Below are 18,634 nucleotides of genomic sequence, written 5' to 3' on the forward strand. Positions count from 1 at the left end.
AGAAAAAATTTATCGAGGAAGTGAGAATAATACATACTTCGGAGCTACAGTGCTAGGAAAGGCTAAGGTTAGGATGGTGCATAATAGCTCATCCTGTCTTGTAGCATCTCCCTTGATCCGGAGACATGAATGATTTTTCTATTCAATTCCTGATAATGTCATTTTCCCCTTATTTTGGGAAAACAAACATTCCATTTCAGGAATATAGTGAATGTGGCATCTTTTTTGTCGTATATTTATTGGCATCAATAAGTGCATAGAAAACTTCATGTAACTGAGTTGCTACCACTGATGTCTGTGTAGATCAGCTTTGACATTTAAAATCTGACACATGGGACACTATAGTGGAAAAAAAAATTCTGCATTCCAACTCAGGTGCTTCTAGTTTAACTGTGGGGAAACATGTATCTGCAGTTGTCTCTCTTGCATCATAAACATCATGAAAATATAATTCTAAGATGTATTTTTCTGATTTCCTTATTTTGTGAGAGATTTCAGTGTCACTGTTAAATATTTTATTATTTATTTTTTATTCACTATTCAATACTTGGTTTTTAAGGCTAAATGGAAGTATGAATTTAACATTTCTCTCAACATTTTTATAATTATCTTATCAAAAACTTTATTCTCTATGATTAAACCAGCAGGCTGACGTTATTTGAGGAAAGAATGATTTCAGTGAAGTTATCTACACGTTCATTTCCAGATATGACAGCTTCTTCGTGAGTTGCATGATACATATCTATAATGATTTTTTCTATTTGCAGTGAAGTATTTGAGAACCCTGAGCTTAGTAACACTTTAGCAACAGCTTTCATCTGTAGAGTTAGGGTAGGAATCATCCCATGAGAGGCTGTGTGTTGTCTGGTTAGAAAACTTGTCATTTTCTTTAGATATAGGTGAAGTAGTGTTAGATGAACGTACTGTTGGAAATAACATTATTGATAGATTCTTTAATTTCAGAGGTCCTGTCAGTCTCAAATAGTGGTGCTGCATGGACAAATCTAATGCATGGATTCATTTAGTAATATACTAGTCCTAAATTTGTTATTATAGGTAATTGTTGGATGTATTTAAAGTACAGAAATACTAAGTTTATTGAAACTGAAAGAAAAATATTTTCAGTGGAGAGTATCTGCTGGGTTCTGTGTGTACAAGTATGTCTGAAGGCAAAAGATTTAACTGTGTAATTAACACTTCTGCTTAGAAATTTGTAAATTACTCATGGCATTCAGTACTTAAGTTGTAAAAAAGCAAAATGCTGTATGGTTATACTGAATTCTATAGAGATTTTCAGGTTTCTCCTGTTAATTCATGTCATGTAGAAGAATTATTGAATGTTGTTTTTGTGTAATGTAAAGCATCATGGTTTTGGTACTTTTTCACATAATGCTGCTGTGTTAGAATTAGTGCAGTAACAAAATGGAGAATGGAGTTCAGAATTATGTGAATAATTTTACCAAGAAATTTTTCTCTGAGACAAGGCAGTTGTTATACTTACTGTTGAAGAAGTCGGAAATATCTTTATTTTTCATGTTATGGAAACCATTATTTATTTGTTACGTGAGGTAGCATTGCCAAGATATCTTTTTTCCCACAAGTTATACAGAAAATAACCTTAATAGAATGCAATGAAGTATCTATCCATTTTTACCTCAGTTGTTTGATTGTCTTATGGTATTGCTTGCCTCCCAGTGCAGTTCTTTTCATTATGCTTGAATCATTTAGATGCATTCTCCATCCTAATTTCATGACAGGAACTTACTTTTTAACTGTTCACATTGAGGAAGAAGAAATAGAGATCTACATTATAGGGAAATAATGACTGATGCACTGGCAAGAGTTTTCAACTTTGTAATTTACCTGTTGTTTATCTGAAACATACATAGAGTTGAAAGTTTCACTCTTTGTCATAATCACACTTTATATGTGTTACACGTGCACATACTAATATGTTAATGGTTTCCTTAAGAAATTTACTCTTCTCAGTTTCTTTTTGTAGATTGTTGCTTCACTGTAAATTAAAGTTTGTCTTAAATGAAATTGTAATTTTCACAATAGAGCTCCAGTTAAATATGTTGTTAAGCAAAAGCCAGAGAATAATCTTACTTGTCAAAGTGTAGTTACATGACATTAGCTTTTCAGTTTGTTAGCTGTCATAAAATTGGTGGGTTTGTGGAATACCAAAATTTTGGAATTGTGGTTACATGGGAAATTAATTTACTTTCTTATTAACAGAGCCTGAAACAATACTGCTCAAACAAAATACCAGACACCTTTGTTAAATCAATGATGATAGAACATTTGTCTACTTCATTTTAATCTGAGAAGATATTAGTTTTCTTAAACATCCCAAATTTTGGGTCACTAAGCAGTAGATATAAATTTTGCTACACAGATCACAGATTAGGATCCCATGTTACATTCTTATGCAGTTTACTTTCTTTTCAAGCCTATGTATCTAAACATCTAGGAAAAGAAAACAAAGAAGAGGATTGTTTTTTTAAATATTAAGATTTCACTGCACACTGCTGTTGATATTCATCCAAAGAACATGTGATTATAATTTAAGCTCTGTTTAAATTAATAATATTCCGTCTGCAGTTCTCTCTGTCTTTCTGTTTGTATAAAACTATGCACGCACACAATAATTGTCAAATAATTACAGAGAATCCAATCACACCTGCAAATACTGATTCACCTTTATAACTTCCCTTGTGGAATGTAGACTTTGAAGCACTGCAAAGATAATTATTTGTAAGGAAGTTCTATTAATTAGTCTGTCCAGTGGATGTGCCATAGAATACATGTGTGTTTATGGCAGAAAATAATTGTTGCTACTGGATATCACAGGAATACAATTGTATGAACCACAAGCTGTACAGGAATAATTTTTCCATGTTGTAAAATAAAATTTGAATGGTTTTTGCAGGTTCTCAGTTGCTGGCCATAGCAGAACTGAGCATTTACTGCCGAGAGATAGACTTTAAAATGCTTTGTGGTTGGTTGTTTATCAGTTCTCATAGAAGTACATGGCAGTATGATCATCTGTAGATGATATTTGTTGTCTGTACTTTGTAAATGTAGGCTAATTTGTACTGCTAGATAAATTCTTAAAGCAGTTCAGTGCATCTCCTGGAATTTCTTTTGAAGGAATGAATGTAGTATTTCATATGATTTTGTATAAAAAAAGGAGTGCATTTGGAGAAGATTACCAATTAGGCTGTGCTTAATAATTTTATGCTTGTTATATTTAACATATCAATGGAGCTGATAGCAATAATTCCATAATATTAATTGTATCATTCAGTAATTAGAGAGAGAGCTGCATAAAAAAGTCTGTCTGTACAAAAACGTGTAATTTTTTCCCACCATAAGCTGTGCAATTCTATTTGTATATATTTTTTATCTTTACTTGGTTCTTGAATATCATGCTGTCATCAGTGTCCATTAGAAAGCCCAAACATGGTGAGCATTTGTTAGTAGCTGATTATATAGTTTTTCTAATTGAACTTCAACATGTAACATTTTTAGATGCACAGAAATTTGTGAATTATTTTGCTAGCTTAAATGTGACATTATAATTTGTCCTAGAATGGAAAGAATATAACAATGAGGTGTAATAACTTGTCAATCATAAAAACAAGGAGAAGGAAAACATTATTCTAGGAAAATTGTAACTACTCCTTTGTGTTCCATCATATAATGGAGAAGCATGTTTCCACAGTCCTATTCGCATTGATGAAACTTTCCAGAGGAAGGATACAGTTCATGGTTAAAAAAAAAAAGTCCCATCTAACAAGCCACAAAGAGTCATTTCTTGAAAATTCTCACACTAATTGGCCACAATGAATTCTTTGTTGTGTAAGCAGCCCCATATATTTTGTAATCAAGATACTATACTGCATTATGTAATGGAATACATGCATAAATCGGAATCAATCAGAAGATATTCAACACACATGTTGCATGCATTTGATAAAATTAGAGTATTTTACAAGCGTTTCTTGCACTAGTGGGTTTCTAGCTGTACTGGTGTGACAAAAATTACATTAAATGTTGGGAGCCAGTTGAATAAATGATGCCAGTTATTTTATGTAATTGTTTTGTTTTCGTTACACCATGGTGACTGGTCATGGTAAGAGAATACAGACTTAAATGTCTGGTAAAGACAATCTTAGCATTTGATTTAGGAGCAGTGGCATAGGCTACACTTTATTTTCCAACATCACATGTGAATTTGAAGTGCAGATCTCAAGGATTTATTGTGACTGCTTAACATCCTTATTTGTAGTAATGTGTTACTCTAACTCCCAAGTGCTGGGCACTTCCTGATTTTTTAAAAATTTTTTTTAATTTAATTTTTTTTTTTTATTCGGATGGTTCCCGTTAATGGTTTACTGGTGTCTGTATTCCCAGTATTAAGGCTAACATCTCATAAAGCTTTACTCCATCCTTATTCTTCTTAAAAAATGGAATGTTTTTGGTATCTCTCCAAATGTGACATGACAGTTGTGAGCATCGTTCACGAATTTAGAGTCTAAAGTTGGTGTTACATATGTTTTGCTCTAGCTGATTTACTGATACATTGTTAACAGTACTGTTATTGAGATCTTTTGTTTTTATTGTTCATATTGATATAATGTCACAGGTACAATCCATACAGCAATGTTTTATAAGATGCTTAATTCATTTTGGAAGATCATGGTAGATGTCAGTCTATCATTTTTCTTAACAATGTAATGTGATTGGACAGATAAAAAAATATACTCACCAAGAGGTGTCAGCAGATCAACCACATAAAGGTATTAAAGTTTGCAAGCTTTCGGATTTGGTGGCCCCTTCTTCTGGCAGAAGGGTGGAAGTGGGAGGAAGGGGGTGAAGGAAAAGGAAGTGAGGTTCGGGAAAAGTGGCAGAGTTCAGAAAAGTCACCCAAACCTCTGGGTCAGGGGAGACTCACAGGACTCATCCTGTCCAGTAAGTCTCTCCTGATGCGAGATTCTGAGTGACCTTTGCAAATTCTACCCCTTTTCGTAAACCTCACCAGTCCTTTCCCTTCACTCCTCCTCCTTCCCCTTCAACCCTTGTGCCAGGAGGAGGAGGAGGAGCCACTGTCTCCAAAAGCTTGCATACTTTAATACCTTTACAGGTGTGTTCTCTTGCTGCTGCTTGGTGCGTAGATTTTTTTATCTGTCCAGTTACACTATATTTTCAAAATTTTATTAACTTCATTCCTGTATCATTTTCCTTAGTTTTGGTATTTGTTTTAATTGTATTTTAAATGCATTGCCCAAACAGTTCTTCTTTTCGTGAAAAAGAAAAGGCAGAGCTGTCTTTACATTCTTCACTTTCCTGTAAAAGCGATAATGTCAAACAATTTGCAGTTTAGTGGATGTCTAATAAGTTATTAGATTAACACCTTCAATATTTAATTATTTAATTTTTTGTCCTAGTAAATTGACAAATTTGTACTTGCAACTTGAAGCAATAGTTTTGTATAGTGAGGAACTCTCTAATGCGAGAAATTATATCATATTTCTCAAAACAATTTTACAATAACAGCTGTAATACAGCAGTACTGATCATTGCTGTCTCTTAGTGAAACTAATTTGTAGGATCTGGTGGCTAACTCCACAAAATGTATTACCTTAATGAGCATAATTGTTTTCTGCCTATGTAGTTCCATTCCACAAGTTTATTACACCAACAGAAATTCTAGGACATAAAAAATAAACAAAAATTGGGAAAGATAACCGCTTACTTTTGTCTGATTTGATGTCTAAAGCTTCAAACACATAACAGTCATTAAAACATGCTGACCCCTCCCAAATCTATCTATCTATCTCTCTCTCTCTCTCTCTCTCTCTCTCTCTCTCTCTCTCTCTCTCTCTCTCTGACACACACACACACACACACACTGTGTGTGTGTGCACAATGACATCTCTGTGCTATTGTGTGTTTCCGTACATATCAGTTTTATTTATTTTTATACAAAGCTTCAAGGAACTATGCATATCTTAATTCTTTCACAAGTTACATCTGACTCCAGCCCTTGCAATACCTCATCATCTGAAACAAACTAGTTGAACCCAATTAAGTTATGTGAATAGCCCTTCACTGAAGCTTCATTTCATATGCTCCTAGAGAACATTTTGCTCTCCAAAGCTAACAGCAATAGCCACTGGTCTCATTTTCTCGTCAATTTGACCATTTATCTCGTGGGAGATGGTTGTGATGTTGCTTGCTGCTCTTAATTGTAATGTCAGTTTTCTTTCAGTGGAGGGCAGAATGGCAGTATTCACAGTTGAAAATGTGTTATTTGCATCAGCTTACACTGGCCAATAAATAAGAGCTAGTCCAGAAGTTATTTAAAACTCAATGTATCTTTATGGAATTTAAACCTATTATTGATGTACTTCATGTTGAATTACTGAAAACTCAAGTATATTTCGCTTAATGGGAACGGTTCTTATCTTGACATTCTATATGTATAAAGGTGTATCCAGATAGTATCTCCTTACTTAGTGTGTCATATAATAGTCAAAGGCCATTTACGTAACAAAACTTTCACAGCAAAACGAGATGAACATATGCAATTTAAAAACTATACATCCACATTGCTGAAGAGCTAGTACATTGTACGCATATTAGTCACTATGTTAATGGCTTTTTCAGGGGTGGATTTAAGTAAAGGTTGAATTCGAGATACGTATGACAACCTCAATTTTCTATGTAAAAAACATACTTTTTGTCACATGGAGTTGGAAGAATTGGGTAACATAGTTTTCCTTATAAAGGTGTTTCTGCAGAGATGTGTGTGTGTTCATTTTATATATGCTGAAAAAATTTCAGCTTCTTATCTTGCAGTTGCTCTCTGATGTTTACTTCAGTGGGTAGATATTAGTCAGATCTGCTGTTACACTGCATTCATATGTGTACATAGTGGATTTTCATTGGTACGGTTTTGTTGGTTTATGTAACATAACTGTAGTGATTTAAAAATGATATTCATATTACTCTGTAAGACAGTGCGAATGCGATCTCACCTATGCCTTGGCATTTTCTGTCACTTGTTTAAATGATCAGCTGTGAACTATTGCACCTCACCTGGTTCTCTTAAACATAGACAGAGGACTCATTTCCGGAAAATTTACACTGCTACCTATTTTATGTATGAGTTACCTAGTACTGAATCTCATGATTGTGAACGTAATAGTGGGAAAATTGTTTTTGCAAGGTTATAAGAAAAACATAGAAGAAATTTTTATTTGATTTTTTTTTTATTAGACTATAAAATTGCTGTTGGAAGCAAAATTGTACTTCTTATAATACACAACATGATATCAGTTATTCTCAAAACTTTGTGTATTGTTCACAAATTGCCCATGTAAACATTAATGTATGTTTGCACCACTTTTAACAAATTTCAAAGATGGTACTTGTTAATTCAAGTTGCATTCTTTTTTATTCGTTAAGTTGAGTGAAGTGGAGCTTACTGCACTTAGTTTACATTGTTTTCAGTTGAATGTTTATGTGATTCATTAATGTTGGCCTTGAACCTTTAAGCATTGTTCCAGAGTATTCTTAACAGAGAGTAGATATAGTTGTGTTGCTGATGCCAACTGCACATATTTTGTGTATAAGTAGGATAACTAGCAGTTTATTACAGTAGCCATTCTGTTGCCTCTTTTAGAGTAAATCTTAACAAGTTGTGAGTTTTCGAATGATTAGTTAGAACAAAAACCAGTGTCATGCTATCTCAGTTTGGTATTAAAATCTACCATGTGATTGTACACCATTAGAACATTGAACACTCTTTATGTGAATTATTCAGCAGCCACTTGTTACAGTTGTTATCTGTGCCACTAAAAGTGAAAGACTTTGAATTTGTAACCATTACTTTGTACACTATTGATATAAAAAAGATAATATGGAATTTTTTATTGTAATTCCAAGTGACTGCTGTGAAATGGACTGATTTTGTTTTGGAAAGTGAAGGCTTCTTTGTCTAGAGAGATCACACACTATTCCTGTTGCAACAGAAAGAGAGGAAAAATTGGTTAATGTTCTCAGACAGGGAATAAACTATAAATTAGTATTGTTGTTGGTGCATTACAAAGGACATTATATTAATTACCGCCTCATTGTTATTTTTGACAGAGTTCTGTAAAAGTGGTGTGGTAGTGCCTTTAATTTCATTATCCTCTCCTGGATTTCAGACTAGTGTTTTATGAAGTGTGTATGTCTCATATTTACATGTAAGGAATTGTTAAGACACGAGTGTGCTCTTGAATGTCTTAAAATCTACTTACTATTCCAGCATCAGAAAATTATGCCAAAGTTTTCTGCGTCTCACACTATAGGGACTATTTGATCTATGAATTTTTTTTTCAATAATTGTAGTGGTACAATTAGCATTGAATGCTTCCTATTTTATACAGAAATGTTGAGTGTAAGATAGTGGAATGCCACAATATAGCTAAAGGCCTACACTGTGGATTACATTCACCTCTCTCACAGACAGGAATCAGATATTCCAAAATTAATAACTAATAACATAATTACATTTCATGTAGAATGTGTTGTCCAGGCAAGATTTATGATCTGAAGACAAAGTTTGGCAGCCAGGAAAATCCTGAGGAAATAGGAAATATAAACACTGAACCTCCTAGTTCCCATTCAAATACTTTGTATAAAACATTTATCAGGCTATATACATTACAAAATGTTAGAGAGCTTTTGATTTATGTTAAGTAAAATACCTTTATGCCTAAAATTCTTTTATATTTTTCTTCGTTAATTGACTTTGGATATAGGATAATTCCATTTAGAACATACCTTCAATGAAATGTTTTCCTTTGCCAGTTCTCAATAGTTACACGTCTTAATTTTTAAAACTCACCTTGTACTTATATCTTTGTTCACAAGAATTTGACGTCTCTTTTCACCAGGAACACATTGTGATTAAATTCCAGTAAGATATTATCTCTGTTAGCCAGTGATACAGTACTTCTTTAAAAAAATACTTCAAAAGTATTAGAGTTTTAGAGCATCAGTTCACTGCATGCGCACATTGAGCCATTAGGGTAAGAAAAGACATAAAATGCAGTATTCAGTCAGAAGTGATACATTGTGCATATCCTACATTACATTTACTCTGTAGCACTATATTTAAATAAACTGCAGATGAAAGAAATTTTATGAAGACATTATGCCTAGGTAGTAAAGAATTATCTTAAGCTTAGAGGGAAACATTCAAAAGAGTAAAACACAGCATTTAGTCTTCTCTATTTAAACAAAAGGGAAAAAGATGTCAGAAATTTACTTGCTGCCACCAAAAATTTTAATTGGAGTTGGTTTGCTGATTTTTAGTATGCACATTAATCAATTTCAGGTACCTCATAATGAATTCTGATAAAACAGAATGAAAATTGAATCCTAATTTTGCAAACATTGTCATTTAAAATGTGCTGGAAATAAGGGTACATCAATTCCCACTTTTGCATACATTGCAGTTTTCAATCTCAAGGAAGTAAGTTTAAATCAGAGCCCACTTTTGTATACAATTGCCATTTTAAATATTATGGAAGTAAGGTTGTCTTGCAGTGTCCCAGAAAACTTGATTATTTTTATTTGTTTAATTAAGTGTTTCTTATTGGCCATACAGAACCAAATAGAGGTATAATAATTGTGATAACTGTGAACTGTAAGACAGTTTTCGCCAACATTCTTTATGCTGTCACAACTTATGAAGTTCTTACAGGCTGTGAACATAACAATACAAGTTTTTATGTTGAAAGCTAGTCTGTGAAAAATTTTATTCAAATGGCTCTGAGCACTAGAAAAATTTTATTCATTAAATATTTTTTTAGTTCTCGTTTTGTGCTTTGCTATGGAAAAAGATGTGTTCACAGGGCATATGCAGTTAATCTGAAGGAAGGATTGAATTCTTCGAATTATGCTAAGACTGATATTGCCTGAAAGAACTGAATCTCTACCTGCTGTAGTAAAGATGAATGTTTACCTTTTTATTTATAAAAGTGGCATGACCTAAAATATGGAATGAGAAACTTGTTTTCACATGTGTGTTTAATTATTTGATATTTCTGGGATTAATGCACATTAATTAGGCTGGTAAAAACTTCTGGATTCATAAATTTATTAAATAAGAGAAAATATCACCTGTAAGTGTATAACATAGAGTTATAGTTTTTATGTTTACTATGACACATTATTTTTTTACCCATTGGCTTTCCATATTCAGATACATTTAGAAAGTTTTTCTTGCCTACTGGTTTGCCACTGAATGTGCAATAGTTTCTGAACATGAAGTTACAGGTGCTACTGTGTGGAAATCTTTTTCCCCTCTTCCCTTTTGAGACACAAATTACATTTATTTCAGTGAAGTACAGCAACATAGTTGGTGATAACTTCTCTTACACTCAATATTGTAAATTAAATTTTTTAAAATAATTATTGTGATTCCCACCAGCTACTAAAATACTAAATAATGAATTTCATAGCAGCTTTGTATCTGATGTATACTAGTACACACAGACACCTAAGGAAGTGCTTTAAGACAAAGTAAGGTAATCACTACAATGTTATAACTGTACCTCATTTTGGAAAAAAAAAGGCAATTTCTCATATGTTATTTATTTTTGTATTAGGATTCTCATATAGCTATGGTAACATTGTGATAAGCAGTTTAGTAATACTGTGCCTTTAACTCTGGAATTAGGTATTTTTAATTTGTGGCACTGATAGTATGTTTGTAGTACATCCATATCAAAGTTAAAAAGTATTGTTGTCAACACTGTTTAATGTGTGTAGTAATGGCAGTGTGGTTTCATCTGTACTCAGTAATATGTGGTTTTCTGATATTACTTAGCTTTTAAACGTCAATACATCTGTATGATATAGCTCGTGATCAGTATTCTTAAATGGCTGGTTGTTGTTGCTTAATCTTATATGTAATGCATTACTGGTTGCTTCTGTGTGTCATCTTTACTTTTAGTTATTCTGACAGTGTATCAGAACATAAACTGCTCAGTAAATATTTTGTTATAGTTGATTTCTTAGTTTGACTTCTGATAATACAGAATGTATTTATGTGGACATCCTAGAGTTTTTGTATACATTGCTGAAGGTGCAACATGAAAGTTATATACCACATTGTTCCTAATTAAACTATTCTAGTGTATTCTGCAAAGAATACTTCATAATGTCAGATGTTATAAGATACAGCATAATTAAGATTGTAGATCACATGGTGGAAATTCAGGAAAGGAAATACAGAATTTATAGGCATCACTAATGGATGCTATGAAATTCATTGGGAACACAGTCTTTTATTTAGTATTACATACCCTAAAATCCAGCATATACCTTCTTTAATTAATAGGCGATTGTACAAAAAATAAAATGTAGCAAAATAATCAATTTCAGAAAACACAAATGAGAGGTGTGTTCTAGTCAAACTTTGGCTTGTTGAAAACAACTGCAGCAATTTTGTACACAATTGGTTTAATTTCTAGTGCCTGTGAAGCATTAATAACAGATTTCTTGATGTTTAATGTGTAACCTAATTATTTATTTTGTTAGCAACTAATTCTTAACATACAAAATTTGGTGCCTAACCTAAATATCTTTTGTGGGGAGCTGAATATAATACAAATTTGTATGGCTCGGAAAATGTTTTTGTGAGGAGTCAATATGTAAATATTCTGCTAAAGTTTTTCCATTTATACAGTTAGCTTAATGATAATAATTTGTTTGTATATTTGAACAGCATTGTGTACTGAATATTGTCCTCCCTTTTGTAAGTTGTACCTTTGTCAGGAATCCTGTAGTGTGCTTTTGAATGTTAATGGTGACATTATGTACACAGTGATTCGATTCCGCTTTCTTTTCTAGGGATGACATGGAAATGATGCTGAATAAAATTGTGCCTGAGGTAAGTCAGAATGAGTGTACAGCACTGTAAAATATCTTATCATTTGGGTTACTATCATTGTTTCACACAAGAACATTGGGTTCTGGATTCTATGTTTTATTTAGTAATTAATTTTTGTAATATGATATTTAATATAATAATGATTTTTCAGCTACATTAGAATATAATTTTCCATTTGCTTTTAATACTTTAATGAAAACTTATCTTATTAGCAAATAACATATTTGTCAATAGAAAAATGTAGCAGATAAAGTGGTTTGTTCATACCCATTGGTTGTATGGTACACTTACTGAAAGCTGTGGGTTTGATTGCAGATAGCTGGCCACCATGAAAGACAAATGTGAAACTCAAATTAAGCTCACTCATGCCTACTTTGTGGTTATTAGCTTGTCTGATCACAACTCACAGTTAATCAAATTATGTAAAGTTGTGTATACAATTTACAAAGAAACACAAAGAAAAGAGTGAGACTGATTAATAATAGAACAAAAGCAAACTTAAGAGAGAGATTAAAAAAACCTTGACCAGAATGATTTTAAAATGTTTTTAAATAAGCTTCTTTTAAATGCAGTTTAAAACAAAAATATTAAATGCCACACTAGGTAGTCATCAAGGATACTCGGATCACTACAGATTCAAGAGGTCTCAAATGAAAAAGTGACATCTACAAATTGCCAGAAGGAGTAATGAACTGGAAGTAGGTTCATATTATTATTACAGAAAATGCAGGTTTATAAAAGAATTTTCCATTGTAGAGATATTTTAAAAAAATTACTGTTCAAAAGATGCTGAAGTAATTGGTTAAAATTGTTCGGGAGATGCAGCAGTGGAGTACAATGAAAAAGCCATACAGAGGAATCAAAATATTTCACAAGCCTTCTAAAAATGAGACGCCCTATCATTAACATGAAAAAAGTTTATTTGGTGATTCACGGCATTTCCAATAAGATATGTAAAAGATGTGATCCTATTATATGTAACTTTTGCAACCACATGTATAATTACACCATTAATCTGTGCTGATTTCCCAGACAGATCAAAATATACCATTAGTGGGCCTCACTGAGAAGGGTGCTCCGACAGGTGTGGGTGACTACTGGACAGTCACCTAACTTCATTTCCCAGATTATTTTGAGGCAGTAATGTACTCACATACTACCAACAAATTTTACATTAGTCAATTCTAGACCTATTTTGAATTCTAAAATGTTTGCTTTACCAATACTGCTTTTCATACACTAATTGTGCACAATATAAACATTTTACTTTAAATGATGTGGAGTACTGAAAGTTGGTATCTTCTTTGACGTATCCAAAGTATATCAGCCATAGCATTGTATTAGGAAATCTACATTTTTGTTGCATTTGTGGTTTGGCATATGCCTAGGTTTGCTCCTGTGTATGAAACAGAATCCAGAAAGTTACAGTAAGGGATACAAGTAATTTGTAAAGACATTAGACATCAGCCGCCAGGATTAGGGATTATAATGGATGTTCTGCAGGATCTCCTTACACAGTTACATTTGTCTGGTTGAGTATAAGGTAAACAACAAAGAAAATTTTTCTCATGTGCCCTTTCAAAATGAAACACACCATTAACCTACAAAGTAAAAGATTCTTTGGTGATTTGCAGTAAGATGTGAAGTTACGTGACTCTGGTATATGTAACTTTTGCAACTACATTGTATGTTTGCGAAAATTATTACACTGTTTTACAGACATTGGCTTATGTTAAACGGGGGGGGGGGGGGTGATGTAATCATCAAATTCTATATTTGAAAACAAAAATCAGGTAATTTAATGTTTCTACAAGAAATAGGAAACAGAGCAGAGAGTTGCTAGTATTTCAGGATGCATTCTGATTACAAACAAAAATACCACATAGAGATTTGCTCAAATGTTTAAAATCATTTGAATCAATCCAAAGAGTTGGAATTCATGTATAATGTTTTAGGGAATTTTTTGAGAAGGCAAAAATATGTGTTTTCCGAAGTTAAAAAAGGAATTCTCTCTCTCTCTCAGCAACTGCACTGATATTGTGCATGTATTAATAGCCAACACTTCATCGGTACAACATGACCAGATGTGATTGTCATAGTCGTGTAATACACAAAACTATTCAGTTTGCTAGGGGAACTAGATTGCTTTCTCCCTCCCCACCTCCCTCCCTCCCTCCCTCCCTCTCTCCCCACCTCCCTCCCTCTCTCCCCACCTCCCTCCCTCCCTCTCTCCCCACCTCCCTCCCTCCCTCCCTCCCTCCCTCCCTCCCTCCCTCCCTCCCTCTCTCCCCACCTCCCTCCCTCCCTCCCTCCCTCCCTCTCTCCCCACCTCCCTCCCTCCCTCTCTCCCCACCTCCCTCCCTCCCTCCCTCCCTCTCTCCCCACCTCCCTCCCTCCCTCCCTCCCTCTCTCCCCACCTCCCTCCCTCCCTCCCTCCCTCTCTCCCCACCTCCCTCCCTCCCTCCTGGTCTCCCCACCTCCCTCCCTCCCTCCTGCTCTCCCCACCACCCTCCCTCTCCCCCACCTCCCTCCCTCTGTCCCCCACCTCCCCACCCCCGCCTCACTTGCTCTCTCCCCCCGCCTCACTTGCTCTCTCACCCCGCCTCACTTGCTCTCTCACCCCGCCTCACTTGCTCTCTCACCCCGCCTCACTTGCTCTCTCACCCCGCCTCACTTGCTCTCTCACCCCGCCTCACTTGCTCTCTCACCCCGCCTCACTCGCTCTCCCCCCCGCCTCACTCGCTCTCCCCCCCGCCTCACTCGCTCTCACCCCCCGCCTCACTCGCTCTCTCCCCCCGCCTCACTCGCTCTCCCCCCCCGCCTCACTCGCTCTCTCCCCCCGCCTCACTCGCTCTCTCCCCCGCCTCACTCGCTCTCTCCCCCCGCCTCACTCGCTCTCTCCCCCCGCCTCACTCGCTCTCTCCCCCCGCCTCACTCGCTCTCTCCCCCCGCCTCACTCGCTCTCTCCCCCCGCCTCACTCGCTCTCTCCCCCCGCCTCACTCGCTCTCTCCCCCCGCCTCACTCGCTCTCTCCCCCCGCCTCACTCGCTCTCTCCCCCCGCCTCACTCGCTCTCTCCCCCCGCCTCACTCGCTCTCTCCCCCCGCCTCACTCGCTCTCTCCCCCCGCCTCACTCGCTCTCTCCCCCCGCCTCACTCGCTCTCTCCCCCCGCCTCACTCGCTCTCTCCCCCCGCCTCACTCGCTCTCTCCCCCCGCCTCACTCGCTCTCTCCCCCCGCCTCACTCGCTCTCTCCCCCCGCCTCACTCGCTCTCTCCCCCCGCCTCACTCGCTCTCTCCCCCCGCCTCACTCGCTCTCTCCCCCCGCCTCACTCGCTCTCTCCCCCCGCCTCACTCGCTCTCTCCCCCCGCCTCACTCGCTCTCTCCCCCCGCCTCACTCGCTCTCTCCCCCCGCCTCACTCGCTCTCTCCCCCCGCCTCACTCGCTCTCTCCCCCCGCCTCACTCGCTCTCTCCCCCCGCCTCACTCGCTCTCTCCCCCCGCCTCACTCGCTCTCTCCCCCCGCCTCACTCGCTCTCTCCCCCCGCCTCACTCGCTCTCTCCCCCCGCCTCACTCGCTCTCTCCCCCCGCCTCACTCGCTCTCTGCCCCCGCCTCACTCGCTCTCTGCCCCCGCCTCACTCGCTCTCTCCCCCCGCCTCACTCGCTCTCTCCCCCCGCCTCACTCGCTCTCTCCCCCCGCCTCACTCGCTCTCTCCCCCCGCCTCACTCGCTCTCTCCCCCCGCCTCACTCGCTCTCTCCCCCCGCCTCACTCGCTCTCTCCCCCCGCCTCACTCGCTCTCTCCCCCCGCCTCACTCGCTCTCTCCCCCCGCCTCACTCGCTCTCTCCCCCCGCCTCACTCGCTCTCTCCCCCCGCCTCACTCGCTCTCTCCCCCCGCCTCACTCGCTCTCTCCCCCCGCCTCACTCGCTCTCTCCCCCCGCCTCACTCGCTCTCTCCCCCCGCCTCACTCGCTCTCTCCCCCCCCGCCTCACTCGCTCTCTCCCCCCCCGCCTCACTCGCTCTCTCCCCCCCCGCCTCACTCGCTCTCCCCCCCCCCCGCCTCACTCGCTCTCCCCCCCCGCCTCACTCGCTCTCCCCCCCGCCTCACTCGCTCTCCCCCCCGCCTCACTCTTTCTCCCCCCCGCCTCACTCGCTCTCCCCCCCGCCTCACTCGCTCTCCCCCCCGCCTCACTCGCTCTCCCCCCCGCCTCACTCGCTCTCCCCCCCGCCTCACTCGCTCTCCCCCCCGCCTCACTCGCTCTCCCCCCCCGCCTCACTCGCTCTCCCCCCCTCACCTCACTCGCCCTCTGTCTCTCTCCCCCTCACCTCACTCGCCCTCTGTCTCTCTCCCCCTCACCTCACTCGCCCTCTCTCCCCCCCTCACCTCACTCGCCCTCTCTCCCCCCCTCACCTCACTCGCCCTCTCTCCCCCCCTCGACCTGTCCGACCCTCCTGATTTAAGTTCTCCATGATTTCCCTAAATCTCTTCAGGCAAATGTCGGGATGGTTCCTGTGAAAGGGCATGGCTGACTTCTCCATGCTTCCCTAATCCGATGAGACAGATTACCTCACTGTTTGGTGGCCCTCGGCAAATCAGACTGCATCTACCCCTCCCTCAATCCTCTACCCCCTCAATCCTCTACCCCCTCAATCCTCTACCCCCCGAATCCTCTACCCCCTCAATCCTCTACCCCCCGAATCCTCTACCCCCCGAATCCTCTACCCCCCGAATCCTCTACCCCCTCAATCCTCTACCCCCTCAATCCTCTACCCCCCGAATCCTCTACCCCCCGAATCCTCTACCCCCCGAATCCTCTACCCCCCGAATCCACTATCCGCCCCGAATCCTCTACCCCCCGAATCCACTATCCGCCCCGAATCCTCTACCCCCCGAATCCACTATCCGCCCCGAATCCTCTACCCCCCCCGAATCCTCTACGCCCCCCCGAATCCTCTACGCCCCCCCGAATCCTCTACGCCCCCCCGAATCCTCTATGCCCCCCGAATCCTCTATGCCCCCCCGAATCGTCTAACCCTTCCCCCCAACCCTTGAACCCTTCCCCCCAACCCTCTAACGCTTCCCCACAACCCTCTAACCCCTCCCCCAATCCTCTGCCCCCTAATCCTCTAACCACTCCCCCCAATCCTCTGCCCCCTAATCATCTAACCACTCCCCCCAATCATCTGCCCCCTTCTCCTCTACCTCCCTTCTACACCATGCCCCTTCTACACCATGCCCCTTCTACACCATGCCCCATCTGCCCCCCTGCCCCATCTGCCCCCCTGCCCCATCTGCCCCCCTGCCCCATCTGCCCCCCTGCCCCATCTGCCCCCCTGCCCCATCTGCCCCCCTGCCCCATCTGCCCCCCTGCCCCATCTGCCCCCCTGCCCCATCTGCCCCCCTGCCCCATCTGCCCCCCTGCCCCATCTGCCCCCCTGCCCCATCTGCCCCCCTGCCCCATCTGCCCCCCTGCCCCATCTGCCCCCCTGCCCCATCTGCCCCCCTGCCCCATCTGCCCCCCTGCCCCATCTGCCCCCCTGCCCCATCTGCCCCCCTGCCCCATCTGCCCCCCTGCCCCATCTGCCCCCCTGCCCCATCTGCCCCCCTGCCCCATCTGCCCCCCTGCCCCATCTGCCCCCCTGCCCCATCTGCCCCCCTGCCCCATCTGCCCCCCTGCCCCATCTGCCCCCCTGCCCCATCTGCCCCCCTGCCCCATCTGCCCCCCTGCCCCATCTGCCCCCCTGCCCCATCTGCCCCCCTGCCCCATCTGCCCCCCTGCCCCATCTGCCCCCCTGCCCCATCTGCCCCCCTGCCCCATCTGCCCCCCTGCCCCATCTGCCCCATCTGCCCCATCTGCCCCATCTGCCCCATCTGCCCCCCTGCCCCATCTGCCCCCCTGCCCCATCTGCCCCCCTGCCCCATCTGCCCCCCTGCCCCATCTGCCCCCCTGCCCCATCTGCCCCCCTGCCCCATCTGCCCCCTGCCCCACCTGCCCCCCTGCCCCACCTGCCCCCCTGCCCCACCTGCCCCCTGCCCCACCTGCCCCCTGCCCCACCTGCCCCCCTGCCCCACCTGCCCCCTGCCCCACCTGCCCCCCTGCCCCATCTGCCCCCTGCCCCACCTGCCCCCCTGCCCCACCTGCCCCCCTGCCCCATCTGCCCCCCTGCCCCATCTGCCCCATCTGCCCCCCTGCCCCATCTGCCCCCCTGCCCCTCTGCCCCATCTGCCCCCCTGCCCCATCTGCCCCCCTGCCCCCCATGCCCCACCCCCACCATGCCCCATCTACAACAACCCTCCCTGTCCTGCCTACACCACCCGCCCCATCTACACCACCCGCCCCATCTACACCACCCGCCCCATCTACACCCTTTACCCCACGCTCCCAACCCCCACTCTGTCTACACCCTTTACCCCACGCTCCCAACCCCCACTCTGTCTACACCCTTTACCCCACGCTCCCAACCCCCACTCTGTCTACACCCTTTACCCCACGCTCCCAACCCCCACCCTGTGTACACCTCCTACTCCTCCACGCACAATCGCCCAACCCCAATCCCCGACCCCCAACACCTCACCCTGTCTACATTTCCTAAACCCCCTCTCCCCTGCCTCGTCTACGCCTCTGTCTCCCCCGCCCCGTCTGTGCCACCCCTCCCCTCTCCCACCCCTCCCCTCT

The 18,634-nt window shown here is 41.8% G+C and overlaps 1 protein-coding gene across 1 annotated transcript in view; it reads left to right on the forward strand.

Moving 5' to 3' along the window:
• LOC126236752 (UPF0047 protein YjbQ) overlaps positions 1 to 18,634 on the forward strand; it is a 71,763-nt gene that overhangs the window by 23,446 nt on the left and 29,683 nt on the right. Inside the window, exon 3 of the mRNA XM_049946290.1 lies at positions 11,917 to 11,956. Within this exon, the coding sequence (XP_049802247.1) occupies positions 11,917 to 11,956 (40 nt within the window). The remainder of the gene's footprint in view (positions 1 to 11,916; positions 11,957 to 18,634) is intronic.

Source organism: Schistocerca nitens, chromosome 2 (genome assembly GCF_023898315.1).
Source record: "Schistocerca nitens isolate TAMUIC-IGC-003100 chromosome 2, iqSchNite1.1, whole genome shotgun sequence".
Classification (NCBI taxonomy): Eukaryota; Metazoa; Arthropoda; class Insecta; order Orthoptera; family Acrididae; genus Schistocerca; species Schistocerca nitens.